Source organism: Salvelinus sp. IW2-2015, linkage group LG6.1 (genome assembly GCF_002910315.2).
Source record: "Salvelinus sp. IW2-2015 linkage group LG6.1, ASM291031v2, whole genome shotgun sequence".
NCBI lineage: Eukaryota > Metazoa > Chordata > Actinopteri > Salmoniformes > Salmonidae > Salvelinus > Salvelinus sp. IW2-2015.
Genome location: NC_036845.1, coordinates 5,444,730 through 5,456,253, shown reverse-complemented (window position 1 = coordinate 5,456,253; position 11,524 = coordinate 5,444,730). Strand labels below are relative to the sequence as shown.

General features: G+C 40.0%; 1 protein-coding gene across 1 annotated transcript in view; it reads right to left on the bottom strand.

The window, feature by feature from the left end:
- Nucleotides 1–11,524, bottom strand: part of LOC112081094 (cyclin-dependent kinase 14-like) — a 66,514-nt gene that overhangs the window by 18,801 nt on the left and 36,189 nt on the right. Inside the window, exons 3-4 of the mRNA XM_070443797.1 lie at nucleotides 3,867–3,961; nucleotides 2,758–2,837 (exon numbers count right to left, since the gene is read on the bottom strand). Of these exons, the coding sequence (XP_070299898.1) occupies nucleotides 2,758–2,837; nucleotides 3,867–3,961 (175 nt within the window). The remainder of the gene's footprint in view (nucleotides 1–2,757; nucleotides 2,838–3,866; nucleotides 3,962–11,524) is intronic.

Below are 11,524 nucleotides of genomic sequence, written 5' to 3'. Positions count from 1 at the left end.
ATCATAATAGAATAGAAATAGCCTAATATAATAGAATAAGCCAATATAGCCTAATATAATAGAGAAATGAATATAGCCTAATATTAAAATAGAATAAGCCTAATAAATATAATAGCCTAATATAATATGATAAGCCAATAATTAGAATATAGCCTAATATAATATAATAGAATATAGCCTAATATAATAGAATAGTAGCCTAATATAATAGAATATAGCAATATAGCCTAATATAATAGATAGAATATAGCCTAATATAATATGAATAGAATATAGCCTAATATAAAATAGAATAGAATATAGCCTAATATAATAGAATAGAATATAGCCTAATATAATAGAATAGCTAATATATATAGAATATACGCCTAATATAATAGAAATAGAATATAGCCTAATATAATAGAATAGAATATAGCCTAATAAATAGAATAGAATATAGCCTAATATATAGATAGAATATAGCTATATAATAGAATATAGCCTAATATAAATATAATAGAATATAGCCTAATATAATATAATACAGCCTAATATAAATAGAATAGAATATAGCCTAATATAATAGAATAGAATATAGCTAATAGAATAGAATAGAATATAGCCTAATAGCATAAAGAATATAATAGAATAAAATATAGCCTAATATAATAAATAGAATATAGCATATAAAATAATAGAAATAAGCCTAAATATAATGAATAGAATACAGCTAATAGAAGAATAGAATATAGCCTAATAGAATAGAATAATAGCCTAATATAATAAGCCAATAAAATATAGCCTAATAGAAATATAATAGATATAGCCCAATATAAAGAATAGAATACAGCCTAATAGAATAGAATATAGCCTAATAGAAAAGAATATAGCCTAATATAATAGAATAGAATATAGCCTAAATATAATAGCATATATGCCTAATATAATAATCGACTATATATAATAGAATAGAATTATAGCCTAATATAATATAGCCAATATAGCTAATATAATAGAATAAGAAATACAGCCTAATAGAATAGAATGTAGCCTAATATAATAGATATAGCCTAATATATAGAATATAGCTCTAATATATATAGAAATAGAATATAGCCTAATATAATAAAATATGCCTATATAATAGAATAGAATATAGCCAATATAATAGAATAGAATAAAGCCTAATAATAAATAGAATAATAGCCAATTAAATAATATAAGCCTAATATAATAGATATAATAGAATATAGCCTAATATAATAGAATATAGCCTAATATACATAGAATAGAAAATACAGCCTAATATAATAGAATATATAGCTATATATAATAGAATAATAAATAGCCTAAAATATAATCAGAATATAATCGATATATAGCCTAATATTAAATAGAATAGAATATAAGCCTAATATAATAGAAATAGAATCCCTAATATAGATAGAATAGAATACAGCCTAATAGAATAGAATGTAAGCCTGACTATAATAATATAGCCTAATATAATACCGATGCAGGCCGGATACAAGTATCGCAGGGTCAAAGCTAATTAAGCGGCTGCGAGCCCGCGCATCAGGCCACGGTTAGCGGCTCTTCCGGGCTCTCTTCATATTTTTCTGTGGTGTCGTAGCCTTTCTGCTTGTTTCCCGCGTTCCCTAGCCAGTCTCTTACCGCGTAACGTGAAGAGGGGCTGGTGCATGGCTCTCAGCTCAGTTCATCAGCCCAGGATCCCACAGATCAAACAGCCAGAATCCTTTTCTCATCTAAATGAAGCAAGGCTCCAGCCCAGCCAGGCCCGGATCTGCCTATGGAGGTGAGTCTGCCACATATTTCTCACACCCACCCTCACATTCAGGAACCTCCAAACCTTCTAGCCACTCAGCTCCAGTTAGCCAGAACACCAAAGACTGCTAGCCGGCCTTCACACAACTTGACCTGCTGTGACACACGGCCAGGGACCAGGAGAAAGCACCCCAGCACCAAGAACATCCCTCTGAAGTGATTTAGCCCAGTGCCATGACAGAACTCTATGCAGACGAATAAGGTAGACATGGCCCATGGGATGGGTTTTTGGTTTTTATGAGGCTGAAACTCAGTCAGATCCTTATCTAACTAACACCAGAGGCAATTGGGCTGTGCTGGTAAAGGCTTCAGATTTGGCTTTTCTAGATGAGACATTTTTTGTTAGAGACGTTAGCTCCCCTCTCTCTGACAACTGTAACGATCGTCTGTGGTGGTAGAAGGATCGGACCAAAGCGCAGCGTGGTAAGTGTTCATGTCTTTAATATAAATCCAAAAACTGAACACAGGAACAAAAACAATAAACGATGATCAAACGAAACAGTACCGTGTGGCGACAAACACTGACACGGAAACAAACACCCACAAACCAAAAGTGAAACCCAGGCTACCTAAGTATGATTCTCAATCAGGGACAACGATTGACAGCTGCCTCTGATTGAGAATCATACCAGGCCGAACACAAAACCCCAACATAGAAAAACACACATAGACTGCCCACCCCAACTCACGCCCTGACCATACTAAATAAAGACAAAACAAAGGAAATAAAGGTCAGAAACGTGACAACAACCCTCTGAACTAACAGTCACCATTACACAAACAGAAGTCCACTTAACCCAAGTACCTAGAATAACAACACTTAACCTTATCTTCAAACTCTTAAAGTCCAATTAAAGTGAACTCTACAGTATTAAGACTTTACAGGAGCCTAATCCTAATGTAACCCTTCTAGGTGTGACAGAGACCAACCTTCTCTGATGGCGGTGAACGGTGTCCCCTCCTCCTCCTGCAGACGAATCACTTTCAGGGCTACCAGCTTGCCGTTCACCCTGGCAACAAGAAGATAAGGCACCCCAACACGTTACACTTCATCCCATGAAAAAAGGACTCAATAATGAGGCAGGRAGTGAATGGAGAGAATGGTAGATTTCTGTAAGTCAATGAAATGCAATTTAGGAGCACTGAGGTGAGACTTAGTAGAAGACCAGAAGATTAAATAAAATGAACCTCACCAATCAAATCCATTGTAGTGAAGAAAAACACATACAAAGTAACTTCATTACAGTGAGAAAACACCTCAATACATTTCAATCCATTTACGGCTATGACATTTTCATTTGCTACATTTTAATTATCAGAACCTTTTTACCGCTATGCACGAACAGGAAAAAAGGAAAATAACAAAATAATAATCCTTAAACAATCGTTAAATAATTCCATTCCAAAGTGATTTAATAAAACAAATTGTATTTCATGGTTGGGAAGTGCAGATTTTTTATTAGTGTAATATGAAAATCAATGAATATGGAATATGGACAGTAATTGTTATTATCCTTAATTTACTGCTTCATGATTACAAGCAGTTATGTGCATTTCAAATGGTCATATACAGTTATGTAGGAAATGCGGAAAATGCAGTGCAGTCAAAAACATGATTTTCCTGTGTTATATATATATATATATTTCCACACTTTAAGGTTGGAATAATACTGTGAAATTGTGAAAATTATTATAATGCCCTTTTAGTGTAAGAGCTGTTTGAAAAGACCCCCTGAAATGTCAGTCTATTTTGGTGGGATGGAGTTTTGGCCTGCCTAGTGACATCATCAGACGGTAAATGAGTTAATAAACCAATAAGAAAGAGAGTTCCAAACCTTTCCCTTTCCCACTCAGACCACTCCCAGACAGTTCTAGCAAAATTCTTGCTTGAGAAATGGCGCTTTGCTAAGAAGCATTTTTTTTTTTACATTTTAACTGACAATCACACTAAGGTATTTAATTGTTACCCAGAAAGTATTTGATATTGAGATAAAAACAGCTGCATTGGACCTTTATATTAATATTGTTTAGGCACTCACTTGCTTTTCCCTTTGTATACTGTAGCGTATGAGCCTTCTCCCAGTTTCTCAAGCTTCTCATAGGAATCAGCCTTCCCGAACTTGGGGCTTGTGGGCTGAAACAGAGAGAGAGAACATCATTCAGGAAAAGAGACAGCCATCGGGACAATCTTATATCTGTGTAGATTATGGAAGAGCCACATCACTTGGGAGTTTGGCTGATGTAACGGCATTGTTACCAAACAATAATGTTAACCCTAAGAAAGCTACTATACGTGCTATTTCACAAGGAGGGACAAGGTACAGTAGATGTTGTGGTTTGGGTCAAGAGGCCTAAAGACAACAACACCAGATCCACTCTGTAACACCAGACACTTGTGAACCTGCTGGCACACAGCCTGTAGAAAAATGGCACGGTCTGTTTCACTGGTTTCTACTCTGGATGATGGAAAGCTTCCAGTCATCCAGGAAATGGGTTGTGTAGGATTTGACACACAGAGACTCTGTAATAAAGGTCTGGAGGAAATACCACTGCTGCAGCTAGCAGGACCGAACACGATTGAAAGAAAATAAATAGTAGTATGTGCTTCGTTTATCTCAGAAGATCTCAAGAGAATATTGCTTTTAAGCCACTTCAGACCCCTATTCCACACTTTTCTAACTCATTTTCATATTTCTAGAGTTCATTGGTAAGATAACTGTACAGAACGTGTATGCTATGCAGGTACAACCATCTTATTAAACGAGTTTTGGCTGCATGGTATTGACAATCAACTGTTGAATGAAAATATGATGGGTCCTATCAATGTTTGAATGAAGATAGTACCCGTTCTATCATTGTAAAACAGCAGGTAGGTCCTATGAGGTGGAACAAATCCTGACCATGTCATGTTTCTCTCTAAGCGTTACATGGGATCATGATGGATCATGGAGGATCATGGGACGGTGACAGAGGTGACACCAGTCAGATGAATTAAGGCCACCGAAGGCAGCCCTGGCTCTCAAGAGAAGACAGGCTATGTGCACACTGTCCACAAAATGAGGTGGAAACTGAGCTGCACTTCCTAACCTCCTGCCAAATGTATGACCATATTAGAGACACATTTTCAGACACAGACCCACAAAGAATTCGAAAACAAATACATTTTTGATAAACTCTCATATCAATTGGGTTTAATACCTGGCCAGGGTATAATAGTGTGTCATGTTTAGGGCCTGTTCGATTTGATCTACTCTTACTAATGTTACAGACATTTACAATGTTAAATCTAATGATTTAGATAAGGGACAGTAAAGGAAATAGAAGAGAGACGGACGGACGGACAGACAGACAGACCGACAGACAGAGAGATAGAGAGATAGTGAGAGTGAGAATTAACACTCATGCATTCGTCTTGAACTCTTCACAGAAATGGAGTGAGAAAAACCCATTACCCATAACACACTGCACCTGACATTTCAGCTTCCTCCAAAATCTCTCTCTATCTCAGACAATCAGGCCCAAAATGAACTCAACTAGAAAGTCTCAACCTCCATCAGCAACTCTTCTCTGGAGGAAACTCTGTGTGTTGTGTGTGTGTGTGTGTGTGTGTGTGTGTGTGTGTGTGTGTGTGTGTGTGTGTGTGTGTGTGTGTGTGTGTGTGTGTGGTGTGTGTGTGTGTGTGTGTGTGTGTGTGTGTGGTGTTGTGTGGTGTGTGTGTGTGAACAATGACTGACAGCAATGTAACCTGTTGTGGACCTGTTGTCCTTTCAGTGATTAGCATTTCAGCCCTGGTGGCAGACAGATATAAATATGTTCTGCTCTCTCTTACTGTTGTCATACTTTAAATACAGGGGCTTCTAGAGGTTAACGTCTGGCTGCTGTAATGTCTCTGTTTTATCATTTAAAGAGCGAGTGGACCAGGCGAGAGATCAGGGAAAGCTCCAACACATTCCAGACAATCCTGGGGAATAACTCAGTTCACCCGTCATACTGTCTCTCTCTGGCAGTTGGGCACACACGCTCAACACGCTCACACACACGCATGTACGCGACATACACACACATGCATGCAAAAAAGCACACAAGCACACACATGCAAAACAACACACTCACAGCGTTTAGCAGTGTTCTTCCCTCTGGTTGCTATCTAGTCATCTCCTGCTGCCCCCTAATAAGTCCATGCAGCATTCTGAGGGTTTATAAAACAAAGAAATTCCCCTGGGGATGACAGGAAGTGACAGTATCTGTGAACCCAGATGGACTGACTGCAGGCAGCTCACACATCTCAACCTATTACAGGCCAAATACGGGCTGTTAAAGGCCCTGTAGGGTCTGGTAGGAGCCAACAACGGGATATGCTGCAACATAGAATCTGCTGCAACGTAGAATCTGCTGCAACATGTAATCTGCTGCACACAGAATCTACTGCAACACAAACACACTCAGCTAGTGTCTGTTATATAGTAAAGGGACTAGGTCCTGATCCAGGACCAGATATATCCCCAAAGATACTCCAACAAACACAGGAGTACTAAGGGTAGTTTATTCAGCCAACAGCCTGGTGAGCCAATACAAACCACACTCAGGGCCAGTCCATGTGTGGCGGCTCTCCAGTGGATGGTTGGCTGATGGTTTAGCAGTACACAGGTTGATTATTAGAGAAATGGAGGTCAGGGTTAGGGTGAGACACATCACTAGCTTGATTGGCTGAGAGCCTACTACCTGGCGATACCCCCACTTAATTTCCCACCAGTTAACAAGGAATTGGAGGTCTCTGGGTAGAGGTAAGGTGGGGTCCTGGGCGCTACATTCGCTTGCCTTTCTCTCCTCAATTAATGTAATCTCTCTCTTCCTCTCTTTCTGTCTCCTCCTCCAGGCTAGGTGCCCTTGTACTGTACATCTCATGCATTTTATGTCTATGAATGTTCAACCAAATGGATTCTATCTGGGGTTCTCTCTTTCAGCCTTTATTTTATATCTGTTTCTAGGCTTTGACCCCTCCCCTCTCTCTCTATCCTCTCTCTGTCTCTCTCTGTCCTCTCTCGATCCTCCGTCTGTCCTCTCTCTATCCTTCTCTGTCTTCTCTACCTCTCTCTGTCTCTCTTCTGTCCTCTCTCTATCCTCTCTCTGTCCTCTCTCTATCCTCTCTCTGTCTCTCTCTATCCTCTCTCTGTCCTCTCTCTGTCCTCTCTCTTATCCTCTCTTATCTCTCTGCTCTGTCTTCTCTCTGTCCCTCTCTGTCCTCTCTCTATCCTCTCTCTTCCTCTCTCTATCCTCTCTCTATCCTCTCTCTGTCCCTCTCTCTGTCCTCTCTCTGTCCTCTCTCTGGCTCTCTCTGTCCTCTCTCTGTCTCTGGTGGTGGATGGTACATACCTCAGGTCTCTCTGCCTACCCCATGCTGGTACGTACTGTGAGCTAAAGACCCTACTGAAGTTATTTGACATTAACCATTTAATGTTCTACACAAGAGTGCAGAGCTCTGGTCTCAAGGGAGCAGGGGCAGCGTCACCAGGTGTTTGTCCTTGGCTTTTAATAAGACATTCATTACCATCTGGTGAGCCAGGTGTGTGGCCTTCTGGCCAGTCAGTAGCATTAACTGGTTGATTACATGTCAGGGAGAGAGGGCTGAAACCTAACAGCAGGACTGTGGTCCGTGAGGACTGTAGCTCAGAGTGTGCACCATGCACTATTGGAAATACTAGAATCACTGGACTTAAGTGGTTCAGCATGAAATTTTGATAGAGAAGTAGGCAGGGAAAGATGTCTGATGGCTAGCAGTCGCCTAAGCATTAGATTACATTACACTTAACATCAATTGACATTGTTAGATGTGTTGTGCCCAACCAATCATACTGAAAAATTACAAATTACAGAAATGCCGACAGGCAATCAGTCAAGAATAATATAATAGTTAGTACATCTTATTGTGTGTGTACAATAATAATTATTGAGCTAAATGAAAATACATTGAGGACACGATTTGAAACATGTCTAATCTACATGATTAAGCAATACAGGTCTTCTGGTAACAACATTCAATTAGCCACCAAATGGAATGACATTCTGGTTAGCTTGTTTTCTCATTTTCAGATCATCAATCTTAACCTAACGTAGGAGGCGTAACAGAAACGCCTGAGGGAGGTCAGATGAAAACCGAAGCATCCGTTTTGAGGCTTCGCCTCTTCTCTGCTTTCCCCTGAAAAACGGATGATTCCGGTGACACCACCCCGGATGCACCCTCACATCCATCTAAATCTAGTTTTAAATGCCAAAACACACTAGCAAATACAGAATACAATCTGAGTTTCGATGATGTTTTTCCATTATTGTCTGATGTTATTGCTATAGCATTGTGTGCTGTATATTAGTGATGTACAGTACTGTACATATAGACTGCACAGTGTATTGTATACATTTAAAACAAAAAAACGATGTTTTAAGTGAGATGTAGGCATTGGTCTGAAATTCACATGAGCACAACAGTGCATACTTCACCCATGCTCTACCAAGGTTTTCCAGCACACCGCTTTGACCTACTACAGTAGCTATGATGGTATATGTACTTCAACAATGTGTAGGCTGGTTGCTTACGATTCAAACCTTCTCAAACAGCCTAATTCATACTCTTGAGGAGGTGCTCCACAATGATGTGATTTGTACCGCATACAAGGTAATGTATTGTATTCTTTCACCCACCACCCACATAAGACAATGTGTGCTGGAGAAAACACAGCAATACAAGTAAAAGTACACAATAATGCAATTGACAAATGACAAAGATTTTTTTTGTTTGAGTAATATCGTATTTAATACTAACAGCTGAATTTCTATAGAGAAGCGAAAAAAATACCCCATTTAAGCCAATATGGCATAAACTGGAAATGTTTTCCCTGATCTCTTTAACAAGACATATGGAGAAAGCTCCTGGAAAATACACAAAAATCAACATGTACCCATTAACTATTTACATGAAATGTACTTTCAAGTTTTCTGAAGAAAGACTAGTACTACACTACCTGAAACAATAGTGAGTTATTACAAAATAAAACTATTTACAATCAAACGTACTTCATCAGACATAGTAAACTTTGTACATACAATTCAGGGGATGCCAAAATTGTGCGCTTGAATAGGGTTATGCAGGCTTTCTTGTTCAAGCCCAGTTCTACAAACCTGATTCACTATTCAAGGTCTCGATGAACAGCTGAGGTCTTGGTGAACAAAAAAGCCGTATGACCCTGTGGCTAGTCAATAGCAATTTTAGTAACTCCTGATACAAACACCGTGACAAATGGCAAACTGCTGAGAAACACCTGTAACAAAAAGTAACAAAACCCTTCTAAGATAAATATTTACAAATCTGACAGGACAGGGAGCATGACGTGTACTGGTGCGCGAGTCGTGCTACTACGGAGGGGAGACGGTGGAGAGACCAGCTCTCAAACTCTCGAAGAAGACGTCATTGCCCTCATCTGTCAGATGCATGCCATAATTATGTTACAAATACATGCGAGAAGTAGCACAGGTTGTAAACAATTCTCCTTTTCAGGTGCCACTTTCTGTCATTTGAGAAGCTAAGAAATTCTTCAAGCTGGCCCACGTCTAGCTGACAAACGACTTACGCTTATTCATATTCACACAGTACATCACACACTATCATAGACAGTTAGTATTTCTGTTCCAGATCTGTGAGTACGCCCATCTATTCATATTTATACTGCCATTTATATACATGGGCAAAAAAGTATTTAGTCACCCACCAATTGTGGCAAGTTCTCCCACTTAAAAGATGAGAGAGGGCCTATAATTTTCATCAATAGGTACTACTTCAACTATACAGACAAAAAGAAGAAAAAAAAATAATCCAGAAAATCACATTGTAGGATTTTTATGAATTTATTTTGCCAAATTAATGGTGGAAAATAACAGTGGAGGCCCGGTCCTCACCAGACATCACCGGCAACGACGCGTCGCCTATGGGCACAAACCCACCGTCGGGCAGGGGGGTTGGACCAGACAGAACTGGCAAAAAGTGCTCTCTTCATTGACGAGTCGCGGTTTTGTCTGCAGCCAGGGGTGATCCGGATTCGCGTTGATCGTCAAAAGGAATGAGCGTTACACCGATGCTTGTACTATGTAAGCGGGATCCAATTTGGTAGGTGGAGGGTCCGACGTGGTCTGGGCGGTGGTCACAGCATTCATCGGGCTGAGCTGTTGTCATTGCAGGCAATCTCAAGCACTGTGCGTTACAGGAAGACGATCTCCTCCTCCCTCATGTGGTACCCGTTGCCTGCAGGCTCATGCCTGACATGACCCTCCAGCATGACAATGCCACCAAGCTCATACTGCTTGTTCTGTGCTTGATTTCCTGCAAGAACAGGAATGTTAGTGTTCTGGCATGGCCAGCGAAGAGCCCGATCTTCATCCCATTTGAGCGTATGGGGACCTGTTTGGATCGGAGGGTGAGGGCTAGAGCATTCGCCCCAGAAAATATCTGGGAAACTTGCAGGTGCCTTGGTGGAGAGAGTGGGGTACCCTCTTCACAGCAATAACTGTCGAATCTGTTGGGCAGTCCATGAGGAAGGCAGATCACTGCAGTAACTAGCTAGTGGCGCACACCAGATACTGTCTGTCTTAATTTGATTTTGCCTTTTGACTTTTGGTTCAGGACACCATTATTTCCAATTTCTGTAGTCACATGTCTGTGGACCCTTGTTCAGATTATGTTCTCAGATGGTTGAATCTTCGTTATGTTTACAAAAATGTTACACATGGTCAGAGTTTGCTGAAAAATAAACACCGTTGGGACAGTGAGAGGACATTTACTTTTTTGCTGAGTTTACCGTATTAGCTAGCTAGCTAACTTCCTTTGCTTCTTATCCAAGCTGGTGTACCTAGGCTGGCTAGCGCTACAAGTATTTTCTATTTAGCTGCTACTGTTGCACAGCAACCGAGTTGCACCGCGGTTTAGAACTCTGAGATTCGGCTGAAAATGTTAGCATTGTCAACAATACGCTCCAGAAAGCAATAAACTTTGTGCCATTTAATAAAAAATGTTTCAACCTACAAAAACGTATTCAAGTCACATGTAGCCTCGTTGAATTTGAGCTAGGTTGGGCAAAGGAATTGTCTGACGTCCCTAATGCTCAACGACTCAGGTATAGTGGTTCTCGTAATGGCCGGACGGATCATGGAAGCGGCGAAGGTGTCAAAATTGGCTTAACATGTGACTGGTAGGGAGCTTTGAATTTAACACTTGCGCTTTCAACCAATGCAATACTATAGTCATCAAACCAGTATAATGTACTGAACAGGCCTTTGTCTGGTAGCTGGTATACTATCGACTGTAGCGTATAACATGTGGTATGACCGTACTGTGTATTGTATATCTGTACAGCAGGGTTCCCCCAGCTGGCAGCAATGCGGGCCGAATTTGGCACGTGGGTGGTTTCATTTGACACCAAAGTTTCGCAGAGCAAAAAATCCAACAAAACCGTTTTTTTTTTTTTTAATAACAAATGTATTCAAACTATTGGACCAGATAAAAAGACTGTAAAAACACCAAGGAAAGCAGCTCCGAACAGTGATTTTTATTTAATTAATCTGTTGCCAGTATTTCCACGTTTTAGTGAATCTGTTTGGGCATCTTGCGGTCAATTTGCAAGTCTCAATTATCTAGTCATAGTATGTTCCGCAC